The sequence below is a fragment of the Streptopelia decaocto genome (genome assembly GCF_964273445.1).
Source record: "Streptopelia decaocto genome assembly, chromosome: 11".
Classification (NCBI taxonomy): domain Eukaryota; kingdom Metazoa; phylum Chordata; class Aves; order Columbiformes; family Columbidae; genus Streptopelia; species Streptopelia decaocto.
This window is the reverse complement of record NC_138666.1, coordinates 6,193,363-6,219,343: the sequence shown is the minus strand read 5'-3', so window position 1 is coordinate 6,219,343 and position 25,981 is coordinate 6,193,363. Positions and strand designations below refer to the sequence as shown.

General features: G+C 54.2%; 1 protein-coding gene across 4 annotated transcripts in view; it reads right to left on the bottom strand.

Moving 5' to 3' along the window:
• The window catches only part of ANKRD11 (ankyrin repeat domain containing 11), a 137,835-nt gene that overhangs the window by 13,897 nt on the left and 97,957 nt on the right, over positions 1-25,981 (bottom strand). For all 4 annotated transcript variants that reach the window (XM_082062792.1, XM_082062791.1, XM_082062793.1 and 1 more), the window contains 4 exons: positions 22,436-22,580; positions 13,714-13,852; positions 1,672-1,842; positions 459-662 (listed from right to left, as the gene is read on the bottom strand). In XM_082062792.1, the coding sequence (XP_081918918.1) occupies positions 459-662; positions 1,672-1,842; positions 13,714-13,852; positions 22,436-22,522 (601 nt within the window). In that variant the 5' untranslated portion in view covers positions 22,523-22,580. The remainder of the gene's footprint in view (positions 1-458; positions 663-1,671; positions 1,843-13,713; positions 13,853-22,435; positions 22,581-25,981) is intronic.

Below are 25,981 nucleotides of genomic sequence, written 5' to 3'. Positions count from 1 at the left end.
GCTAAACCAGCCCATTTCCCCTTGCAAACCCCCCTCCAGACTTCCAAGACAGCACGCATGTGGAAGGGCAGGAGAAAAGGGACCAGAAGGTCACAGATAGAGAGTGCGGAGCCACGACAGCCCCCAGGACCACTACAGATCCAGCCCAGCATCACCGCCCAGCAGGAGCGTGGTCAGGGCAGACCGGGCAGCCTGGCAACTCAGCTGCCAAACTGCACCAAGGGAACCAATCCTGCTCAGGGATTTATTAGTTCAACAAATCTGCACTAGGGTATTTTTTTAAAGGATGGCAAGACTCCTCCAAAAGGGCTACATCCTTATTATTGGTTAATTCCCTTCTTTACAAATAGCAAACCTATGTTAAAAAGCAACTGCTTTCCCTGGCAGGAGCAATTCTTGGAATGTTCAAGTGGTTGGGAAAAGGCCCAGATGGGTGTGCTGCCCTGCGGGCTGCTTACCTGCAAAGTCCTTCACATTGACATCCGCACCCTCGATGATGAGCTCCTTGATGCGCCGGGCATCTCCTCGGATGGCAGCTCGGTGCAGCCGAGTCTCTCCCCGCTCGTTTCTCTTATTTACTTTATCTTTGGTTTTGGAGGCAGAGTTAGGAGTTCCCTTCTGACAAACTGTGGACTGAGAGGGATGCTTTGGTGTTGTGTCAACTGCAGGGAGGAGAGAAACAGAGTCAGAATTCCAAGCAAGGCTGAAGCCCTTAGAGGGAGCTCTTGCAACACGTTTCATGTCGCCTCTCCCCAGAACGCTCCCCGTAAGGCAACAGTGCAGACAGAGAACAGCCTGTGTGTGTCGAATGCAGATATTAATTGCAGGCTGCCAAAGCTCACCAGAGAGAGCTGCGGCCCTTGCAGGGGCTGCAGGCGATCCCATGATTTAGGGGCAAACAATGCAGCTCCCTACCCTAAAACCTCATTTCCTAAGGGAAGTGGCTTTTCCCAAGTCCATGTGAGGTCTGGCAGCCCTGGGATGAGGCTGGACATTTCCTGGGAGAGCAGCTCATCCCTCTGAGGACAACACAGCTTTTTGTCTTTTTTTTTCACTTTTTTTCCCCCAGTAACAGCAACATAAGCTGCTAGATTGGTGTCAAGAACAAACTATGTGGCTAAAAGCTGCAATGTTTGTGTGTAGGCTGCAGATGTGCACAGACAGACAGCACAGTGCCTCTAAAAACTCCGCGGGGTCATGTATGCAACAGATAAAAATTACTAAAACACAAAATCCGTGGTAAACACATTCCAGCTGCTCCGCATCTCAAGTTACAGCTGCACTGGTTACGGGTCCTATCCCTCTCCACAACAAGAAACATTAAAAAACCCACAGCGGATGGTATTTTAACTTTTTTTCACAATGCTCCTTCACTGAGTCAGGCTGAGAGGCCAGTGGAAACGCGGAGCTGTGCCGTGGAGGAGGCTCCCGCGGAACCAAAGCTCTGGTTAAGTGGCCAGGGCAGGCTCAGCGTGGCCCGGGGGACATCTCCTGCCACCACCGTGGTCTGGAGGAAGGAACGGCAGCCACGGCCTGTGCCCGGAGCCACGGCACAGCCCGGGGGTGCCCGTGTCCCCTCTCTAGCATCCCGCCCGCAGCACTGAGAGCGGGGAGACCCCACGGAGCAGCGTACAAGCAAAATCTCTGAGCAAACCCCCCTTGGGATCTCACCTGGGCTGTTTGCAGACTCTTCTGCTGTCATCTGCATAAGGAGAGCGACTTGCTGGCGCTCGGAGAGCGGGTAGCCTGCCCGGATCCCCGAAAGGCCCATTCCGAAGAGCAAGCCAGGCTTTCTGGTGGCGGGTTCCTTTTTAATTCTCTTCCGCTCGGGACCCTGCTTTTCTGTGGTGCGAGGAGACACAGAAACACAACCTGTGAATGCCGCTGTAACCGAAAAACCCACTCGTTTCTGAGCAAAGCGTTAACAGCTCTCCAGCTCTGCTTCTGCATCTCACAAGTACAATGGCCTGTGGTGATGGACACATCCCTGCACTGGGGGCACCTGTAGCAGCTGCATCCCTGCGCTGGGGGCACTGGTACTCATGGCAGCTGCTGTGGTTGCAGCCGGGACATGCACCGCACGGCCGGTTCTCCCCAAACCGTCACACAGCAGTGGGAGAGGGAGGGAGCGGGTCCTTTGCAGGGCTGCTGTCAGCATCATACCTTCCATCTTGCTCTTAGGAGCCTCCATCTCATGCCGATGGTGCTTCAAGGAGCAGACGCAGCCTTGCACCCCCACAGCATGGACTGGAGGCATCTAAAAGCACCAGCAATGAGTGCTAACAAGATACGGGCTGACAGATTGGAGACGTTGCCATCTCATGCTCTCATCATCACCAAACCAAGGGCTCTGCTGGCCTGGGGAGCACTGGGCTGGTCCTCTCCTCCCAAAGTGGGGATTCTAGCCCAGCAGAGAGCACCCGCCCGCAGTCAGGGTGATGACTATTCAGCCACATCCCCTCCTGCATCTGAAAAACCCCCAAAAAAACGAGAGGGGAGGAAGAAAGCCCTGTGCCTGGCTTGTCATCCCACTAATCCCAGCCTGACACTCGGTCCCCTCAATCATCCAGCTGGGATTAGCTGCTGCCAGGCCATGGGCACAGGGCCGGCCAAACCCCAGCCCTCCCTGCGCCGCCAGCTGTGCCCCCAGTGGCTCCCACAGCAGCCCTGCTTCCAGCTGCTGGGAACTGGTCCCTGCTGAGCACGGTGCAACTCGCTGCCTCCCTCCCTGCCCAGCTCAGCCCGGCTCACACACCGACCTCTGCCACAACCCTGACCCTACAGCTTTTCTTGAGCACTTTTCCAGTTTTCTTTATGCAAGTACTGATCCTTTTCGCACGCGAGGGGGGTCAGCAGGCCCTCCTCTGCGCTCCTGGTTTGCTTGCTTGTGCACGCTGCCCAGCGGGAGCACAAACCACGGGGCTGCAGAGCTGCGGTCCCACTGCAGGGATGTGCTGGTGAACAGAGTTTCGAGATGCCAGTTCAGGAAACAAAAATTAAGTTTCCTTTCGTGGAGAAGAGGCAGGATACGTATCTGCAGAGCAGCACAGCAATTCTTTGCCAGCAGCCAAGCTGCATCCCTCCTACCCAGCAACTGTCCTAAACCCACAAAGCAGCAGAAGGAAGATATGGTGCGTGTGAGTGGAAAATCCGTCTTCCCTCACATCTATTTCTAAGCACCGACACAGTTTGTTTATAACCAGACTAACTGCAGGGCTCCTGCTGTGTGGAGAGTGCTGCTGCCGATATTCTTAGCAGCCATCAAAGTTCCCAAAGGCAGGTGAGCGGCTCCTCGCTCTCATATCGCGCACCCCAACACCCATTTGAATCAAGGCCAGTCTGATGCTGCTTGAAGAACCCGAGCAGCAAAACACATTGCTGCATCCTTGATGTAACGAACACACCCGACAGCCAAGCTGTTCAAAACCTCCCGCATAAACAGCAGCTCTGTTCTCAAACTGACCGCGCTTGCTTTTCAAGAGAGCAAATCCTGCCCGTGACTTTGAAGCACAAAGTAAAAATCTTTTTAACGAAAAGGAGTTTTGACTCGTGCAGCCCCCCGGTCCTGCGGGCTCGGCCGCAGCAGGGGCTGGTTCTGGCCAGGACGCTGCCAGGAGCCATGGAGGGATCCAGGGGGTTATTTACCTATCACATCAAGGCCGCACGTTCATGCTCCCCCAACGAGAAGCGCTGCGACCTGGCCTGCTGCCCCTGCCCGTGCAGCACGGCAGCGCCTCCAGTGACGGAGCACAGGCAAGGGCACCCTTCTACACAAACATCTGACTCCAAACATGCTTATTATTTTGCTGAAGGTATTTTGAGAATCCCAGAAAGCGTTAAGAGGGATGATACAAGGAGGTTTGCAAACAGGTCAGTGTCTGCTAATGCTCTCCAAGAAGCACGGCTCAGGCTCCCAGCAGCCAGGGAGGGGAAACCCCCAAATTGTATCACCAGATCCCAGCTCTGAAACTGAGAGGCAAAAGTGTGTGTGGACATGTGGAGGTCCAAGAGGATTTGGAACAGAACACACAGATGCTTGATGGACTAGCGGCATCCAGTCGCTTCCCCACCACCCAGCCTGTGCCTGGGGAACAGCAAATCCTGCAGCCCGCCAGCTCTAACCCGCTCTGCTCACCCAGCCCTTCGCCGTTTTGTACAAGGCGACACAGGTCACCCCACGTGGCCACCAGCAGGACAGAACCTCCTTTGCCTCTGTGCAAAGTCCAGCAGCTCAGGCAAAACCACCAAGAGACGGGCTCAAACTCAACTGCTGGACTTTGTGCTGAAGTGCGGATTTCCTCGTTCATTCACCAAACCACCAGCAGAGTGAAAGTCTCCGGCAGACGAGGGCAGCAGCGCGTGGGGACGTCTGCACCGCTCAGCTCCATTCGTGCTGCTCGCATCCCCTGCGCTCCCTCGGCTGCCGAGCGGGTGGCTCTGAAAACCTTGTCCCTGCACAAAGGTGCCACTGTCTGCTGCTCTCCCGCTGCAAACGTCTCACCCAGAGCAGAGGATTTCCATCGAACCCCTGCACCTGGGAGCCTGTACATTTAAAAAATAGCAACTCTGTGCCAGGGAATCTCTCCGACCAGACAGCACAGGCCACCCCTCTTCAAATACAAGCCTGGGAAACACATCTGTGCACTGAAGGAGAACCTCAGTCTAATTTTCCAAAGCCACATTTTGGTCGCCCTGGAAGCTGTAAGATTAAATCAGATCACAGGAAAGTGAAAGTTTTTTAATGGCTTAAAATAAAATTAAACTCAATGTGCTTACAGTAAGGAAACAAGCAGCCTGAGCAGTGCGTCCCACCGGGCACAGGGACAGCTGAGCCACAGAGGCTGCACCTTCCTACTCCTCGCTGGGCTCCTGAGCCGCCGCTCGAAGCAGGTTTGTTAAATCCCCGCTGGGGAAAGCCTGGCTTTGCCGTATGCCTCGGCTCTGCAGGCAGCTCCGTCGCCGTCCCGTGCTGCAAAGCCAGGGACAAAGATGCTCAAGGGGGTCACACACCCAGCAGCATCATGGAAGTACAAGTAATGCACAAGCGCTGTACGTGGTGGAGGGCTGCTCTGTGCATACAGAGCCACAATTAAACGGGAACACTTTCATTAATATTACTTGGCTGCAGCAGGTTGTCAGCATGAGCCTCTGTTTGCAAAAATTGATTACCAAGTTCAACTGAACCCCCCATAACTCCTATTAATCCTGCAGTTGCAGAAATCTCCTCCTCCACGGAACATTTAACATTAAAAAGCATGTGATCAACAAGATAAAAATAAATCGGAAAGCGACTGCTGCGTTCTCGCTCGCTGTGGTGAAGCAGCCAAGGACTCGGGCTCGTGTGTGTCCCAGGGCGAAGGCGGCATCGTCTCGTCCTCACCATCAGTAGAAGCGCCAGGCAGAGTCACGGAATCACAGATGGTTTGTGTTGAAGGGATGTTCCCAGCTCCCCCAGTGCCACCCCTGCCATGAGCAGGGACATCTTCACCAGCTCAGGTTGCTCAGAGCCCCGTCCAGCCTGGCCTGGGATGTCTCCAGGGATGGTTCATCCACCACCTCTCTGGCCAACCTGGGCCAGGCTCTCACCACCCTCAGGGGCAACGATTTCTTCCTCATGTCCAGCCTGAATCTCCCTCCTTTAGTTTAAAACCATCACCCCTTGTCCTGTCGCAACAGGCCCTGCTCAAGTCTGTCCCCATCCTTCTTACAGGCCCCTTTAAGTACAGAAAGGCCACAATAAGGTCTCCCTGGAACCCTCTGCTCGGCCTCACGTGAACAAAGCACCAGGAAGGCTCTGGGCTGGCTGGTCCCAGGCTAAGAGCTGCAAATGTGTTTTATTTCAACCTGGAAGACTTGACTCAGAATCTGATTTTCAGCAGATTTAAAAGGGGTAGCTGCACAAAGATCTCTGCTCAATGGCACTGAGTGTCACTGGCTCCCGCAGGCCACTCCTCTGATTAAAGGCTTTTCTGTAACACCTTGCAGCAACACAGGCAAATTAAGAGAAACACTCACAGTGGGTAAATAGCTCAGCAAACGAGAATCAAGGTTATTTTACACTAAAACCCCTTTAGCAGGGTTGTACGCATGGCAGTCCCTGCGTGGAAACGCAAAACCCGCGGTACAGGGGGTGCGGGGGGAAGGAGCCTCACGGCTGATGACCAGAGATGGTGGCTGGAGTGCACATGGATCCCAGCGGGAAGGAGACCCAGCGCCGCGCCCGGGGAAGAGCCACAGCTCTATTTAGCTATTTTTAAAGCAGCTCATGTGCTGCTTGCTTCAGCCTTGTGCAAACCTCCGGAGCAAAGCCTCAACCTGGCGCTGCTGCGGTTTAATTCAGGGATCCTGCTCGGCTCTTCCCTCGCGCTGACGCCAGCAGGAGCCGCCTGCACCAGCTTAAAGGGGAAAGAAGCAGGAGCCAAGCGGAGCTCGAACGCAGCCGGGGAACCACTTCTGCTCTCTTTAATTGCGCTAAAGCTGAGAGTCTCGCGAAAGGCAGAACAGGAGGAGGTTCCCAGGACAAAGGGGTTTGAGCATCAGTCCGCGGGTGGTTTCCTGCCTGAATTTGACTCCGGGTCACGCGATGCTCGTGCAGCTGCAATGGGGAGCACAGATCTGGGGCTGCTGGGAGCCCGTCAGCAGCTCCGTGGAGGTCCCAGCGCAGGTGCTGCTTCTCACAGCAGCCCTGGGTGCTGTGCTCCGTGTGCCCTCGCCGGAGCGGGACAGAGAAGAGAGGCGGGGAAGCAGCAAGAGAAGGGCAGCGACAGGAAATCTTCTGAGATTTCTCAAGCACACCCTGTGATGCTGGCAGGTTGTGGGGATGGGAGCTCCAACCCCGAGCGGCACAGCTCCTCGCTCCCCACAAACGCCTTGTGCCCTGTAATGCAAAAAGCATCTGTTTAAACTGCCCTGACATGATAACACATGCATAGAAGGTGGTACCCTCAGGAAAAATACCATTTCCAAATAAGCAGCTCACACTGAACATCGCAGCGCTGCACAGAGAAACTGGCTCGCCGATGAGTCGGGATTTTCAACAGTGTATTTGCCGAGCAAGCACACAAACAAAAGATCAATAAGAATAAATTAGACTGGCACAGACAGCAGTAGAGACTGCATTGCACCCCTGAGAGACCGACAAGCCTCTGCTTTCCCATCCACAGCCTAGCGTACGTAAGAGTGACTCATTTTTACTGCAGAATTGTAGGGCATAAACCATTTTGGAGCACGTCAGCTCAAGGCAGGGGAAGAGCAGGTTTAACCTGCGCGGGCAGCCCCGGCGTGCGGGCGCTCACACGCTCGCAGGGCTGCGGACGTGGGGCACCGCGTGCTGAGGGCTGAGGAGGAGCTGGAAGGTTTACAGCAGCACGGCTAAACACGACCCAGGGCTCCACGGACAGCCCGGGTTTGAGGAAGGCTCCGAGCGGGCGGTGATGCTGGGGTGCGGGGCGGACAGCGGCAGGGTAAGGGCAGCACCTGGCACGGGCAGATGCAGAAGAAGAGAGGGGAGCAGGGGAGAAGCCGGGTGAACGCGAAACGCAAAGAGCGCAGGGAGAAGGGCAGCCAGGGCTGGCATGGCTGCACGGAGCCACCGCAAAGCAGAGAAACTGGTATTTGGGCTGGGGGAGGATGCAGGAGGAGGTGACACTTCGCACCAGGAGTGCATGGACATGCCGTGGGGCCTGCGGTGCAAACAAACCAGGGGGCAGAGACAACAAAAGTAGGTGCCTAAAAGGAAACTGAGGAGGAAGATGAGAGGAAAAGCTGTAGTGGGGTGTGCTTTGGCAGAACAGCAAGGCATGTGCCCTGAGCCGGGCCCGTGCAGCAGTGATGCTCCTCATCTGACGGATGGAGACGGTCTGGAGCCAGAGACTCGCCCTGCACGGCTAAGCTGAAAGGATGGTGGTGACATCGGCTTTGACATGAGCCGAGAAGAGACGCTGGTGGGAGGAACAGGCCCACTGGTAACACGCCAGGTCACTGTGCGTGGGGCTGAGCCCACCGTCCTCACCACTCACCCCAGCTCCCCGGGGACAGAGTGTCCCCAGGCCCCAAACCCAGCAGCTGCAGGAATTTTCAGAAGCATAATTCAGCTAGAGAGGTTTAATGCTGTGCAACAGCCAGAGGGTTTGTTTGCTTTTTCCCTAGACTTGTAGGACAGACATCAGGGTTGTGCAGAAATGTGTACATGCATCTTCTTGCCAGCGTGGCCACTGGCTAACAAACTGCTGTAAGAGGAACCCAGAGGCTTATATCAGAAACAACCATCTCCATGTTAAGCACAAATAATTCAGAAAAAGACCAATTTTCAGGTCCAGACCTTTCATTTCCCATGAAAAAGAAAGAGGCAGAGGAGGGAGGATGGGGAGGAAGGCTCTGCACAGCCCAGCCAGCCCTCCCCTCCGGGAGCAGGACACTGCAGACAACGCTGATAAAAGCTCTTGTATTAAGGAAAAAGCCATCATTGATAGATTTTTGGTTCACAGAGACACAGCACACTGCAACCTCTCACTCTGCATGTTAAGGAGGTGATTGCAGGGGGAGGAGGGAGATTTATGGCAGCTCCCGTCATAAAACGACCTGCTTTTCCGCACAGCCCTTCCCAGATGGCTGGTGCACACGGGGAGTTTCTAAGGGTGATCTGAAGGCTGGTGTTTGCCAGTCTATCCACACTGTACCGGCATTATGGAGCCCGGTTAGAAACGGAGAAGCTCTGACATTCACTCTCTCCCCGGTTGCTAGGTGAGAACAGATTCTTGACTATTTTAGTAAAAGGACTGAAATTATCCAACCAAAGAAAGACCCAATGCAGCGCAGCCCATTCGAGTTCCCCAGCAGCACACATCAGAGCGAGCCAGCGACAGAAAACGAGCGCGGTTTGGTACGCAGATGCATTTTTTAATAAGCCAGCAATTTGCTTCTCACGGATTCCCTCGCCAGCCTCGCAACTTGTGACTAACGAGCCCGTTCCCATGCGATGCCGCTCCAAACACTCGCGGGCATTAGGCAACCCGAGAGCCGGCTCCAGGAGAGGAGGATGGTTTAGGTCATCTGATTCATCAAGCATTTGCTAACCTAGTAATTAGCGTCACATAACATACCCGCGGGATTAGCAAGAAGGAGGCTGCAAAGCAGCAGCAGTTTTAAGCTACTGCTGACCGGACTCACGCGAACCCTGGTCCAGCGGCAGCGTCTCCCCAGCCGGCTACGAGCCCCAGGGCTCCCGAGAGCCCTCCAGTGTGTGCCCGTCAGCTCCGAGGCCTGGCTGGGCTTTTGCTTCTCCCCTCTTCCCCAAAGAGCAAAACCCTCCTGTGCACCGGCAGAGCCATGGAGCGAGCACTCAGGTGCTCTGCAGAGGGATGGCAGCACCCGCGGCACCTTCAGCGGAAGCTGCTCCAGAGGTTCGGCTGTTCGCTGAATAAATATAGCACGGGGTCTAAATAAACTGTGGTGACTGCAACACAAAACCTCAGAAACCTGCGGCTGGGAGTGAGGAAGCTGCTGGACACCCCGAGGCAGAGAGGAGCTGATGGATGGATGGATGGATGGATGGATGGATGGATGGATGGATGGATGGATGGATGGATGGACAGACGGACGTTGCCCCAGCCCTGTGGTGGTGCCAGCGACAACTAGGGGGCACCAGCACCCCCTCCAAACACTGTGGAGCACAACAGACAGCTGGGAGTGGGGGGCAAGAGAAGGCAAGGGGCTGGGGACACCCGAGGGCTGGGGATATGGGGTAGTTTGGATGAGGCCTCACAAATGGCTGGAATTGCTGGAAAAAGCTGCTTTGCTGGTTCAGCGGCTGCCAGGCAGCACGTTGGCTCTCGGCACGGTCTGTGCATGTGGGGAGATGGGTCTGTGGATGGGGGGAGATGGGTCTGTGGATGTGGGGAGATGGGTCTGTGGATGTGGGGAGATGCCGCGGGAGCGAGAGGAGAGGGAGGAGAAGTCCCAGGCACAGAAGGAGGTTCACAGCTTTATGCATTTTTTTTTCCTACAGACTGTTTAGTTAACTCTGAGGAATCCAAGAGCCAGAATTGTTGCTCTAGAAACCATTTTGAAGGAGATAATTTTAAAAGATTTTTCACTGAACCTTTGTACCCAAACCACACACTTGAGAGCAGCGCCGGGCAGCAGCACCTCCCGCAGCCCACGCCAAACCCCCTCCCTGCGCCAACATACTGGGGTGGCACTAGGAGCACTGGGTTGGGCTCAGGGTGCAGGAAAAGCATGCTGTGCTGGGGGCGGGTGCTGCAAACAAAAATATCAAGAATAAAATCACGTGCTCGCTCGCTTTCTGAACACATCAGCACTCTGCCAGCAGCGCACACTGAGCCAATGCAAGGGGTGGGCTGCAAGGGCGGGGGAAAGGAAAGGCCGAGAGCAAAGCAGAGGGACAGACCCGTCCCCAAACACATCCCTCTCCTGGGGACATGGCGGTGCAACTGGAAAAGCCGTCCTGGTGACGGGTGGCACTGGTGCTCAGGATAAATCCTGTGGGTGAAGGTTTGCAGCCACGGGGGAGGCAAATGGGGCCATGAGGGAGGTGGGATCTCCCACACCAACAACCCTCCTGCTTTGCCCATTCCATGGCTGGCAAACACACCAGGGCTCCCACAGACACCCCTGGGAGGGCTTGGGGGCCTGTCATGGCAAGGGAAACCCAGCACAGAGCTCTCATGTGCCACACAGTGTGCACGGGTCACCGCTGAGCCAGGGCTACCGGGGAAAAAGGAACAGAGATGCTGTGCTAAGGAAGAGCAGTCACTGCAACAAATCAGGATGAAAGACTCACGCTATTGTTTAAACATTTAAAGAGGGGAAAAAATATCGCACTACAGGCAAAAAGAGAGCTCTCCTAGCTCCCACATCCTTATGGCTAAATTCCAAGTGGCTGTGGAACAACCAAGCAAAATGACCCTCAAACGCACACAACAGCCTGTGTGCAGCAGCCCAGGAAGCAGTGACCGCGTTACGTAAACCATCGAAGGTCAACTCTGCAACCGGCACAGTGAATATTGATGTTGCAATCCCACTTCTCACAGGAGCCGAAATCAAAGTTCAGGAACAGAAGGAGAAAAAGCAGCTTCCGCCTGGGAATGGGAGGGACTGGGGGCTGCAGCCCCTTCGGTGGGGACAGAAGCCCATCCTGCAGAGCCTGCTTGAGTGTGCGCTGCCAGACGGGTGTTGTTAGACCAGGGCCACTCTCATCACAATGCACAGGCTCAGGAGATCCCCTCCGTCCCCGTTTGACGCAGGGCAACTTCTGTGCACCCACAAATACAAATCCTATTAAAGGAAAGCCAGGCTGGAGCCCAAGCAAGCAACAGAAGGACCTGTAACGCCCCATGGTTGCAATGGGGTGGTGCAAGAGGGGAGCGAGGTGCCAGTTAAGGTTTCTCCCACCTCAAGCATCTGATTCCTGGAGTGAAAGATCTCAGAGAAGAGACAAAGTCTCCCCTGCTGCTCCCTCCTCCCCACCGAACAGGTCGCTACAGACTCGCCTCCACCTTTCCAGCATTTGTCCAGCCCAGGTCATCTTTAAATGTGTCTTTGAGTGCAAAGGCCCCTGCAGGGAGCATGGACGAGGAAGAGGAAGATGTGTCTGAGGATGGAGAGCGACACAACTGTTAAGGCAAGGGGTAACACGGGAGTGACTGCAGGGACATCTGGGGCTGCACCCTGTGGCCGCCCCAGCAGCACCTACCCCCACCCTGCTGTTCGCCCTGGAATTCGGCTCCTTCCCGCTGCCCCTGGCACCAACATTTCCAACACGTCCACTGCGGAGAGAGAGCAGAGCCCTGTGAGCAGCGGTAAGTGCTGCTGGGGGAGCCCTGCGTGGCATCTGAGCTGCCACAAGGGTCAGACAGCCCTGAAGCAAGTTTGGGTTTAAATTCTCAACCAAGTATTGAACGTGGCAGAAACACCCTTGACAAAAAGCAGCAGCTATGGGCTCTGGCTGATCAGCTCTGCCTTGCCCTGACCGCACTTTTCTCCCCTGAATTTATGCCAGTGCGGGATAACAGTGCTGAAGGCCTCTCCACCCCGCGTGTTTGGAGAGGGGCAGGATCACCCGTGTCTGTAACCCCGTCTGCTCCCCATGGCTGGGTCACCCCTTCTCCCACACCTGCAAACCCCCGTTTATTCACTCTGCGATGCACTTGTCCATCCACATGCCACAAATGCAAAACTGACCCCTCACCACTCAAACCGCCATCGGTGTGAGCTGTTTAATGAAATGAATTAGCGTTGTGATTTCTCTCCTGACAGGGAGTTCAACCATTGAGAAAAACACCACCCGGCGCATGGAAACTCCCAGAACTGCGGGGACAGCCTCAGGACGAGCCACCCTGAACAGCCCCACGGCGGCTGCGGGACACGGGCAGCACTCACAGCTCTGAAAATCCGCCCTCCCCAATTCTGAACCGGAGGAGAGCGGCGGCAGCTCATGTGGGCTGACACAACACGTCCGACTGTCCCAGAGCGGAGCAAACGCAGCATTTTGACCATTTCTAAGCACATTCCCAACCTGCAGCCCAGTTTATCTCTTTGCACCATTTGTGATCCTTACCAGAACTATTTCCAAGTGCAGATTTCCCAGAAATGTACAGAAAGAGCCTACGTCAGCCTCTGGATGTAAAGCCATAGCTAAGCCCCTCACAACCAAATACCATTATTTTCTCCACATCAGAGCTTTCCTGCAGCTCTCCCCAATTGTTTTACAAATCAAACAGCCCTTCGAACATCTCTGTAGCTATGTGGGGCCACGGTGGGCAAGACCCACGTGTACTGGCCACTCTTCTGCCACAAGAAGTGACTTGCCCAACCGCGACACGGCCGGGCTGGACACCCACAGCAGCACCGTGCTCCCCAAAACCAGGAGTGTATCGCGGCCGTGTTGCCAGTGCTGCTGCAACCGCCAAAGCAGCCTCAGCAGCCCCCAAAACCAGGGCCAAATGGTCACCTTAACATCCCCACGGTCCCGAGGACCACCCGCACGGGCCCCAAAACGCCGACCTGAACACCCCTTTGGGCCCAGGCGGCCACGTCACCGAACTCACAGTTCCAGCCATCGCTGGCACCTCCAGACAGGTTTGCGGGTGTTTGACATCACCCTGTGCACACATCAACTGGAATTAATTGTTCACCTTTAAGACAGTGAAGTACTAAAAGTTTAAAACCCCGAAACAACAAAGCATGGCTAGAGAGGTATACATAGATATATTTATATAGACATACATGTATGTATCAGGTTTACTTTAGGCAGATTCATGCAATATTTTTTTTCCTGCCCCCCCCTTTTTTTTTTCTTTTAAAAAGTTGTCAGTTTTATTCTCTCATTTTCCAAGTTCTTACTAGCAGGCCCAGCACTGCTTCTCGGCTTGTTCACGAACCAGACCAGTTAGAAACGGAGGAGAACAGATCACCAGCCAAAGGAAGGGCTGTCTCCTCGCAGAGCCATCTCTCTGCTAAATATTTTATTAAGAACATAAGGGCCTTAATGCACTGAGCTCCAGATGTGTTTGTGCATACTGCATTTAGTCATCCTCGTGTCCACACGCCTCTTCCTTCAATTAAAAAATACAGGAAATTCAATAGAACACTTCAGTATGGATCGCTTGTACATGGGACACCGGGTGCTCCCCAACACTCACATTTCGAGGGTGGAATATGTCATTTTATAGGCATAATATGTCATTTCTGTACCTGTATCCGAGTCTTTTTGATCTCCATTTGTTCCAACAGTGAAAGGCAACTTCCGTTTGGTCGCTCGCTCTTTCACCTCTTTGCCGCCATCGCTCCGGTCCAACTTCGGAGTCTTGGTTAGAGAAACTTTATCTTTATCCTAGAAAGAGAAGAGACCAGATTAACAAGCGCCTTCCCAGACCGTGTCCACCTAACCCCTTTCCCAAAGTCTCGTTTATTCGTGTGGCTTTGGATTTGAATGTGCACTGAGGTGCAGCAGGTGATGCTGGGGCTGCTCAGGATGAGCAGCTGGAAGAAATTATGAAGAAACACCCTGAGCGACACAACATCCCCAAGTATTGAGACAGCAACAGTGAGAGCTGGTACACAACTCAAACTTCAAGAATTCAGCATGCTGAGAATATATACAGACTGAAGTCACGCACTTGTGTTTCTGCTGTTGGAGACATAGAATTATTTTGAGCAAGAGCTGCTGGTTTGAAAACTGTGCCACTGCTCTGGAAACAAGGGCAGAACGAGCAGCTTTGTGACAGATCTGATTTCAATAACCCAGCAAAACCCAGAACTTAAGCTTTAAAGTTAGATTAAGTAAAAGAATCTCAATACATTAAATCATGCCAGACCACCTCTGGAAAATCAGACAAGCAAATGTGACTGAAATTCCCGTGTTTAGAGCGGCTGGGTCACGCTGTGTGCGCAGCCCCAGGTCCTGGGTGGCTCCAGTGCCAGCGGTCACAGGATCACGGTGTCACCGCACACGCTGCTCCTTCCCCTTCCCCAGCTTCTCTCTGGCGACCAGACTGTGCCCGTAGATTAAAGAGAAATGGTTCACTCAGACCAACAGGTTCTTCTCGCGCGTCCCTGGTGCAATGGGCAGTGTGACACCCCCGGCTGCGCCCCTGCTCGGCCCCCCTCACTCGCCCCAGTGAGCATGAAAAAATGGGCTGGGGAATCCCTTTTTTGGTAAAACAAGCTAAACAAACCTGTCTGACAGCGGCTCTCGTGGCCAAGGCATGTTTAGCTTCAGGCGCACAGAATTGTCTTTCGGAGCCCGATGAAGGGCAGCCCCGCTCGAGAGCCCATCCTGGCACGGGAGTCAGTGGAGCAACGGGACAAAGTCACAGCAGCCAAAATAAACACCCCGGCATTTCGTTTAAACGCTCCGGATTTAAATGCTGTTGTCTTTTTTTTTTTTCTGACGCGAACAAAACTCATTCAATTCCATCACCAGGTGCTGCTCGGAGCAGCTCGAGGAGTAACCGGTGCCAGGGACCACGGAGCATCACCCGGGACCCCCTGTTGCAAGCAGGTCACTTGGTCTGGCCTTTCCTTCCCCAGTTTAGTACAAGTTTAACGCTCAAATCCCACTAACTGCATCAGTGCTGAGCACCCCGAGGCTGTGTCGATGTGGGTAAAGCACCATCTTCCCAGGGTGTAACGACTGCAGGGACGTGGCCCCAGCATCCCCCTCAAAAACTTCAACTGCGCTTCAAGACAACCATCAGCCCAACAATTTTTACCCTTAAAAGTCAGGGTCTGGGACAAAGAACATAAAGCCAGAGAAGCCCATGTGCTCGTCTCTTCCTCTGCTGCCCACACCAAGGGCACCAGCACCACCTGAGCTGCTCCGCCGTCGTGAGCCGCGGCATCGGCCACAAAGCGCTGGTGAAACCCGGCAACGATTCCCACTCTGGAGGTGTGTTTGCACCTCTCACACCCGACCTGCGGCTCGGGATTGCCAGCACCACGCAGTGACAGCCCCGGGGGAGAGAGGCCCTTCTGCAAGACCCCGAGGTGGATCAGTCCCAGCCGACAGTTCACAAGTGACACGTCCCTGCCTCAGCCATGCTCGCTGTCTGGACAGGAATTTCCTCACCCTGACCCTTCGAGCAGGCTGTTCCACCCCTGTGTCAGTGGGGGTGATGGTTTTAAACTAAAGGAGGGAGATTCAGGCTGGACATGAGGAAGAAATTGTTGCCCCTGAGGGTGGTGAGAGCCTGGCCCAGGTTGGCCAGAGAGGTGGTGGATGACCCATCCCTGGAGACATCCCAGGCCAGGCTGGACGGGGCTCTGAGCAACCTGAGCTGGTGAAGATGTCCCTGCTCATGGCAGGGGTGGCACTGGGGGAGCTGGGAAGGTCCCTTCAACCCAAACCATCTGTGATTGACTCTGTGACACTCTGCCTGCTCTGGCAGCAGCGGGCAGGACATGGTTGAGCCCCAGCCCCCCAGTGGGGTTTCCTACACCACAGCATTTCTTCCACACACCAGTTTCACGTTGAGCACTCCAACAAGAGATCAACTGCGCTCAATGCAAAAAAATACATTTTTTTCATTGTCTGTTACTTTAAAACAGATTTCAGCAGGAGCAAACCCATCTCATCGTGTCCTCTGCTGCCCAGAACACCCTCTGTCTCATGCAGACCCAGCTGGGGCACCAGCCAGCAGCGCTGCTGCTCCTGTACCCCACTTAAAAGCAAACAACAACTGGGGACGGCTTGTTTACGACACAGCTTCTCTAAAACTCCCCTCATCTTTGAATCTGGCTGCTGTGGAGCCTTGAACCTGTGGGCACGGGTGGGCTGTGGAGCCCACAGCCAGATCGCTCATCTGCTGTGTCAATGCCATACGGGATCTCTGCACACCCAGGAACAGGATAAAGCGCAGTACAGGTAAAAATGCAACTTACTGTACAAAGTTATCGCAATGTTGTTCAAAGCTCCATGTTGGTGTCAAGACAAAGAAGACAGGAATCAGGCAAAAGCCATTCCCGGTCAGCCGGGGAGCCCCCCGTGGAAATGCCATGTGCACCCAGCTGCGAGCTGCCCGGCAAGCACCTCCAGCAAGATTAACACCAAGGAACGAAGGAAGTGGCGGCAGTCCCAGCGATGCTTTGAAGATTAATTTGTACAGTAGCAGAATGATAACCTTTTATACTAATGGGAGCCAAGAAGACCCAAACGTTGCTCCCCCTGGAAAGCAGCGACGTGCAGCTGTTGCAGTGAAACCACCACAGAGAAACTAAGGCAGCCTGGAGACCCATATTCCTGAAAACATAGTGCATTTTAATTTTCTTATTTTAAGTTTTACTTCTCTAGTCATTTCTGATTTTGTAATGAAGAATGTAGTATTTTTCTTGAGTAAAACCTGTCTTCACTTTTAGGTCATCTCCTGTTCGAAGTTAAGCTCAGACTCATCTGAAAGGCACAAGAATCAGGTTTCACAAAAAGAGTAAACCCAAATTTGTCAATGTTGGAGAGAAGCTTGTATGAACATCTGTGTGTAAGACAGGCCCGGGGCTCTTGAAGGCCGGGACAGGTTAAGTTTGGGGAACGGGGGTGCTGGGTAGCTCAGCAACAGAAACAAGTTCCCTCTGTCGGTGTTGACAAAAGCTGCTTTGGCAAAGGGCAGAGAGAAGACCACGACTTCAAGAAAACCTCTGCTGTCACATTATGTTATTTGTAAGATTTACTATAGGAATAACCAAACCCACCTTGAGTTGCACTTGCTGCAGGTAAAAGATGCATCAGAAGCCACTGTCAGGGTTTGGAGCATGAACCGATCAGGAACCGGCCCCAGCAGCTGCCCAAGCCGCGAGGCTCCAATGATGCTTAACTGTGTCTGTGCTGACTGCAACGATTGCTCATCAGCAAGAGAGACCTGATACCAACCTGCTCAGGTCACTAACGACACATTTGAATAAAAGCCACTTCAGCTTATTGTCCAAACATTGGTTTGCAAAGCAAAACCAAACACGCAGTTTCCTTTAGACGCAGATATCTGCCACATAGAAACACATGCAAAGAAACATGTGTTTCCAGCAGAGCAGCTGAGCTATGTGTGGCCGTTTTGCAGCTGCAGGCAGCAGGGCTGACCGGGGCTGTGCCGCCAGCGCCCACACAGACCTGCACCGCACAGACCTGCACCGCACAGACCTGAACCGCACAGACCTGAACCACACAGACCTGAACCGCACAGACCTGAACCACACAGACCTGAACCACACAGACCTGAACCACACAGACCTGAACCGCACAGACCTGAACCGCACAGATCTGAACCACACAGACCTGAACCGCAGAGATCAGCACCGCACAGATCTGAACCACACAGACCTGAACCACACAGACCTGAACCACACAGACCTGAACCACACAGATCAGCACTGCACAGACCTGAACCACACAGACCTGAACCGCACAGACCTGAACCGCACAGACCTGAACCGCAGAGATCAGCACCGCACAGATCTGAACCACACAGACCTGAACCACACAGACCTGCACCGCACAGACCTGCACCACACAGACCTGAACCACACAGACCTGCACCGCACAGACCTGCACCGCACAGACCTACACCGCACAGACCTGAACCGCACAGACCTGCACCGCACAGACCTGAACCACACAGACCTGCACCGCACAGACCTGCACCGCACAGACCTGCACCGCACAGACCTGAACCACACAGACCTGCACCGCACAGACCTGCACCGCACAGACCTACACCGCACAGACCTGAACCACACAGACCTGAACCACACAGACCTGAACCACACAGATCAGCACCGCACAGATCTGCACCGCACAGACCTGAACCACACAAACCTGAACCGCACAGACCTGAACCGCAGAGATCAGCACCGCACAGATCTGAACCACACAGACCTGAACCACACAGACCTGCACCGCACAGACCTGCACCACACAGACCTGAACCACACAGACCTGCACCGCACAGACCTGAACCACACAAACCTGCACCGCACAGACCTGAACCGCACAGACCTGAACCGCACAGACCTGCACTGCACAGACCTGAACCACACAGATCAGCACCGCACAGACCTGCACCGCACAGACCTGAACCACACAGACCTGAACCACACAGACCTGAACCACACAGACCTGAACCACACAGACCTGCACCGCACAGACCTGCACCGCAGCCCCGCTGGAGCCCGCGCTCACACCAACAAAACCTGACTCACAGCCCAGCCTCTTCTGCAAAGACTTGCATTACCAGCAATGGAAATCCCCACAGCCCTTTGTTCTCCAAAATGAAAGTATTTGAAGTTGCAGCGCTAGTAAAAAAATAAGCAGCAAGGAACCAAAGCGGCGCCGGTCGCCTGGGAGAAGCCCAGAAGGACCGAGGGCTCCAGCGCGGTGCCCCTGGGCGATGCCCGCGCCGACCTTACACACCAAACTGCTGCCTTGGGCAAAACAACCCATGCTGCAAAAAAACAAAACGCTGGGAGAGCAGGAGCTTCCCTGCACTAACGCAGACAGGAGTCAGTCGTGTCCTGAACAGGGCTCTGTCGTGGGGGGAGAAACTGGGCAGAACGGTTTGCACCCCGCGTTACAAACAGGGATGGACAGCATTTTTACCCAGAGTATGGAGCCACCTGGAACTGAAGCCCCGTTTCCACGTGCCTCCGGCTCCAGGTGTGTAAGAAATACCCTGCGATGCCCACGGGCTGCTGGTCTCCCCAGAACATCGCTCTGCGGTGTCTGTCACCCTGAGCTCCGGAGTGTCGCGCCTGGAGGGTGCTGCACACACAGCCTGGCACAGGGAACACCCGACAGCCCAAAGCGCTTCAAGAAGAAACGAGAAATAAAGACTATGTTCCCTTTTCTGGAATTGGGAGAAGAGGGAGGAGCAAAAGCAAAAACTTTTTTGAACGACAGGAAAAATAATGAAATGGGACCCAAATGTATTCATACAACTAAAATTATTAGGGATAAAAGGTGTAGTAGTTTTTCCCCTTCACTCCTGCGGAAGCAAACTGAGTTTGATCCAGAACGGGTACCAGTGAGGTACCGTGACCCCCAGCGAGGTACCGTGTCCCACAGTGAGGTACCATGACCCCCAATGAGGCTTCCTCACTGAGGACCCACCACCCATCATGGGGGCGCAGGGGACGGCAGCACCGTCAGCATTTCCCCAACACTGCCTGCCCGGTTTGCTCAGTTACTACGAGCACATCCAGAACTGAGGGCCAAGTGCTGTTCTGCTCGGTGTTCAACCGCTGCAGCAAAAATGCAATTTGGACTATGCAAGCGGGAGCGCTTTGCCATAGAGACAACTCCTCTGCTGCAGCCCCCGAGCAGCCAGTGTGACCGCACAGCCAGCGGTCCCGGCACATCAGGAAATGGTTTCGACGACTGATATCACTCTTGCTGCGATGCTCTGCTCAGCCTAAGTCATGAGTAATCTGCGTCTGGTACATCTGTGCATCTACACCAGAAAGAAGTATTATTCATATATGGCATACATATTTTTATAAACCCCTTCAGGCTGAACTCAAGCAGAAGGAGCCCCCGGGGCCGCCCAGCACCTGCCCTGGGCAGGCTGTGAGCAGCCTTATAAGGCTGGTAGAGCCCGACCAGCCACCCCGCCAACCCGGGCAGAAACAGCTCCTTGCTCAGCAGCAGCCACGCACATGAAGCATCTGACGCCGTCGGCCCTGGAGGGCAACACAGACACGGTCTTTAAACCACTCTGCGCTCGTGGCTGCGCCAGTGCAAACGACATCTCACTAGTTACCGCGTCCTTCACATGAGAGGGCAGGGAGCAGAGCTAGGAGTTCCCTCTTGTAATTAGCTCTAGAGCTGAAAGGCAGAAGCTCACATCCTCTCCCACAGAGCAGGAGCCCTCTGCAGCAAGGGCGGCCTCCCGGGGAGGCGGCTGCGACGTGTCCGAGCGCAGAACCCGCGTGTTTCCTGCAGCGCTCAGCCCGCCCGGACACCGGGACCACCGAGCATCCTGCGCCGTTCCGCGCCTCCGGAGCTGGGGCTTCACAGCCCCAACATAAAGCCTGTTTAATGTCAGCTGTTGACAGGAAGGTTGCGTTGAGAGGAAAACACTTAAGTGGCAATGCAGATATTGCTTTGCTCCGCTCGCCCCACGCGCCATGGCAGGCAGCCCCGGGGGTGCAGGTCCCTGCGCGTCCCTGCGTGCCGCTCAGGCTCTGCCCAAAATCAAAAGCAGTGGCTTGCTCGACAGGCAGGCAGAGCAGTCTGGAAGGAGTAGGTTGTTAGTCTGGAAGGTGGAGGTCTAACAACCGAGTGCTTTTACCCTGAGTCACCGCTCCAGCTCACGCTTCAGAGTTAACCAGAAACAGGGTGATTTGCTGTACACTGTGCTTTGGCCGCTTAGGCTGGATTTCAGCTCGGTCCCTGGAGGACAAGAGCCTTCAAGTTTTTTCTCTGTTGAGATGACCAGAATTAAGTGAGCAGAAAGGCTCTTCCCCATCCTCACTCGATACCACTCTCCGAGGATGACGCCTCTGAATGGGAAGCATAAAATTATTTGTGTCCTAGTTATTTAGCCAGCGGGAGATAACTCCAGCTCCCGGCATCCCTAGCGCTGCTCAACAAACCTGCTCTGTAAATAACATGCAGCCTTTAAGCTGCCACGAGTGGATGAAATAAAAGGGGAACTGATTCATATTATAACTGATCCTCTCCCTCCCAAAGCACCTGTGCCAACAGTAAGCTTCTTACGCGGCGCAGACAAAACCCCGTATCTGCATACCCCGTGCTGCTGCACTCAGCCTCGTTTGCCGTGGCAAACGCTGGTGTGTCCCCGCTGCAGCAGCGCAGCTGGGTCACCAGTTGCTGTCCCCCCAGCAGAGCGTCCCTGCAGAAGCGATGCTGCTGCTCTCGGGGCGGCTCCCGCGCCCGACCCACACACTCGGCAATGCAGAAAAGGGAACGGGGCAGGTGCTCCCAGCACACACAATAACCAAATTTCCGCCTGGGATTTTCCTAATGGTTATTTGTCATTTTCCTTGTTTGGCAATAATATGACTTCAGTCATAAGAGGAGTTAGTGTCATCAATAGGGGAAGCGACAGAGTGAGCGACATGGCATCGCTGGTGCTCACAAAGCTCAGCCTGAGCTGGCGGGGCCTGGCAGGAGCTCCTGGGGGATGCTGAGGAACTGCGGCAAGGAGGTGACAGGAAAGCGGATGGTATTTTTTTCCATAGCAGAATGCAGTAGATGTAGGTTTTAATTTTTATTTAAAGGTATCCATACCCAGCTTTTGGCACAACTAGTTATGGGAAACTAAGGATGAAAAAAGCTGAACAAGAGGAGGCAGAGCTTGAGTCTGAAGCAAAACAAGAAATCTGGCAATGAAGGGGAGAAGTGTGAACTTATTTATTTTCAAACTCAGATTTCATCTGGATAACCTCACCTCAAACCCAGTCAAAACCTGAACACTTGCAATGAAGCCCCAGCAGCGGAGGTTCCAGCAGAGCAGCTCACACGCTGGGGCTGGTCAGGCCACACTCAGAGCCCAGACTCTGGGTGAGGCAAGAGCAGCCGAGTCTGACACAGACGCAGCATTTCCAGCCAGAGAGGGAGGAGGAGAAACTCCTCCCTGGCACAGCACGCGCCTGCGCCATCCTGCCTTACTCGGTCCTTCCCCAGTGTACTGCAGAAAGCCTTAAAAATGTGCAGTACTTGCAGGGGGAACCTACCAAAGCATCCCCCCGCGGCTCGGACTGGTCGGGTCTCCACAACACTTCCCAGGAATTGCAGCCACTGAGAAATGACGCAGAGCCCGGCGGTGGCAGTGCCAACACACAGACCTGGTTCTGCTGATGAAAACCCACGGCAACCTCTGGCCACAGGAAATACGGCCACAGCTTGAAGACATCAGGCATAAGGGGCAGCAGCCCTAAAAGAAGATGGCAAGTGAACCAAACACGGTACCTTTTTCCCCGTTTGTTTCTCCACCATGTCGTTGCTGAGAGAGAAATCTTCTGGCTGTGGTGTTTTAGAACACCCACCCTTGGGCATCGTTCTGCCTTCCTTACTTGATCTTCATTTATGCTGCCATCGCCTCATCATCAACCGTCTGTTTAGAGAGAGGAAAAGAGAAGTTAGACATCTCAAAATGATCTTCCCACTGGGGAAATAAGGCAAAATGCTTCCTGTGGGGATGGATCCCTACCGAGCTCTCCAATGGCCACCCCAGGATGGCAGAGCAGCTCCAAGTGCCGTGCACCACAGACCAGAGCGGGCAAACCCGCTGCTGGCTCCTGCACCTTCCGCACGGGGAGCAAGCCGGGACCTGCAGTTGCAAACACGGCTTGTTTCTTGTGCAAGGCAGGGCCTAAAACGGGTCGTGCCCTAACAGAGAGCAACATCCCTCCTGTTCTTCATCTACAGCATCACTGCAAAGCTGCATAGAGCTTCTTGTGGCTACAGCTCCATCTGGGGTGTGGGGATGGAGCCCCCGGGTGGGTGTCTGGGGCAGGGACACCCCGTCTGTCACCCCAAATTCCCAGACACTCGCAGCAACAACACATGCATCGCTAAATTACAAAACCTACTTATAAAACGCGCTTCTTGAACATGCTGCCATTATGAGAGGAGACCGGAAACAGGCAAAGGGGCCCAGCGTTGCGGACGCTTCGCCACGGACTCCTCACCCTGCACCGCAGACGTGGCCCAGGTGAGACAATTTGGGGAATAACAAAGCGCCGCCTGCTCCTGCCATGTGTTGCCTGGTTACAGGGCTGAAAAGACAACTGACATCCGAAATACAGCAAAGCATGAGCTACAACAGGGATCAGAAACACTGTCTGAAGCCAAGGCAGGCAAGGCCTTTTTAGGTGAATAAAAATATCTCCTCTCTGGAGACCAGAGGCTAAAAAGCATCAGTGCAACAGTATATCTCCGAGAAGTGACCCACATCAAGCCCTACAGCAAAGGTCTCGTACTTACGCTGAAACGGCATAAACAGGCACCATTTGAAAACTCTTTCCCCAGCTAATTGCCACCTGACAACACTACACATTGCACCCATTAACTTCTTATAATAGCGGCTGGGTTTCTGCAGAGCTACAATTGCAGGAAATTGTCCAGGAACAGAGTCATGCAGTGCTCCATCACAAGATGGGAATTCTGTGGGTGGGGAGAGGAGAGGAGAGGAGCCAAACCCTCTGGTGTGCTCAGGCCAAGGGACAAAGCTCTGGGGACTGTGACCCGTGTCGCAGCAGCACCAGCAGAGCCCAGCGCCTCTCACCGGGTGCCGGTCCCAGCACCGCAGCCGCAGCGGCAGGACGAGGTGACACAGGCTGGACGGACACTAGCATGGCTCTTTCATCGGCCTTGTATTTTACAAGTTCCCTGGAAATCCCTTCATAATTTAAGTGCTTGATTTACGCTTCAGAGGCTTTAGGGCCCTTTGGTTTGGTTTGTGGGTTTGTTTTTTTTTTTCAGTCATTCAGAAGCCCCATCCCAGCCCTGCAGCAGCACAAATTCCCAGACCAAAGCACCAGGCACAGACAGTGCTAAGACACCCGGCGCTGGCATTTTCAGCAGAGACTCTGCTTTCCAAGGCAGCTCATCCTCCGCCCTGACTCCTCTGCCTGCGCCACGGGAGGACAGATACCCGTGTTGAGGAACAGAGGCTTTTGGGGACTGAGGCCTCTTCATGTCCCCCTGCTCCCTGCGGGGACAAGCTGTCGTGCTGAGTTTTGGGACCCCAGCCCTTTCCTTCTGGATCCAAGAGCAGGAAAGGATCCAAACTGGCAAAGACACGAGCAGGCTGATCAGCCCTCTTCATCGCTGCAGCTGGGGAGAGTGCATAAAATTCAGTATACGCACCCGACACGTCCATAAACAGAAAACTTAAAAAGAAAAATCTTCTGTTAGAGCGAGGGAATGGCTGCAGAAATCCGCGCGTCCAAATTCCTGCTCTTCATCATCTGAAGGGCCCGCAGCCCAGCACCGCTGCCAGAGTTCAAGCACCACAAGGGCTGACTGAAAACAGCACCTTAAAAAGGCAGCCGGGCCGTGCTCGGGCACGCTCGGCCCGGTGGAGAGAGCCTGGAGCTCACAGAACCTGCAGCCAAGAGCCAGCAGCTCCAGCTGCGGGGTCCCCACACTCCCAGCCAGGGGCCCAGCGGCACCGAGGTGTCACCAGCTCCACTGAACGCCCTGGAGCTCGAGACGTCCCCTCCACGGTGCACATCGATGGTCCCAGGCGCTGCAATTGCTTCTTCTAGAAGTGGCTTCAGACGTTGACAGCCTTGAGAACTCGCTCTGTCAGCCATCACTAACCGATTTGTAAAGTTTAAGAATGTTTTTCCCCTCGGTCTCACCTCCTGGTGCTCATTAAGGTGCCGGAGCACGTGCCGGGGAGGAGGCAGGAGCCGGCAGGAGCACCAGGTCAGTGCGGAGGACACGGAGTCGCCCACCCGCACAGATTCACTTCAATATTCACTGCAAATCTAAGAAGTGGAAATTCAGATGACGTGCTAGGCAATGGAAATTTATTTGCACTTTGCAGAGGATATTGAAAACAAGCAGCTTCACTTGCGCTGGTCACGAGCACAGGGGCCAGCACAGCTGGACCAGGACACGCTCTGCTCCGGACCACGAACAGCCAAAAATTAAAACCACGTCATTTCCAGTGCCTCAGTAAAACTCCTCCATGGCCTGCACACTGTCAACTTATTCTCAAATAAATTCTCCCCACTCCCGACGTCTTTGCGGCTGTTTGTAACCAGGGTAGGTACCTATTCACGTGGAGCTTCCAAAACCTGTTTAACTGAGAAAAGGCCAGACGGATGCCAGATTAATTCTGCACCCCTTCTGTTCATCTCGCTGACTCATTACACTTGGAAAGCTGGCTGCCTCGCGTGTAAACAGAGCACTGGCCTGTTTAACAGCTTGGAGGGAGTATTACATTTGCACAACAATTACCAACAAGGCTCGCAGTCTTCATTTCATTTTTAAGCACGTTTAATAAGAGTCAGAGGGGAGCTACAAACTCCCAGGTTGGAAGAGCGATCCCCAGCTCGGTGGACTGACAGCCGAGCGCTTCAAAGTCACAAATCTAGGGCTGCACAATTACACTTTGGCTTCAATCCCTCCTTAATCTGGGAGCTGGAGGAGCCGCCCCCTTTCCACGACACCCCTCTGCATCTCACCCCCCCACCAGGAAACAATCAGCACCCTTCCTATTTGGGAAACAATTAACTAAGCCCCCTGAACTGGATTATTATATGTCTGCTGCACAATAAGAAGTGGGAGATGGAGTGAGTGCAACAGAATATACTCCCTCACATCTCTTTGGGAAAACAAAAGGAGATGTTTTCCCCAGTGAGCAGCCGGCCCAGCTATGGGGGCTGTGCTCACTGGCATGGAACCCCTTGAGCCATCAACACCCCTTCACCATCAGCACCCCTCGAACCATGAGACCCCCCTGAGCCACCAGCAGCCCTCGAACCACGGGACCGCTCGAGC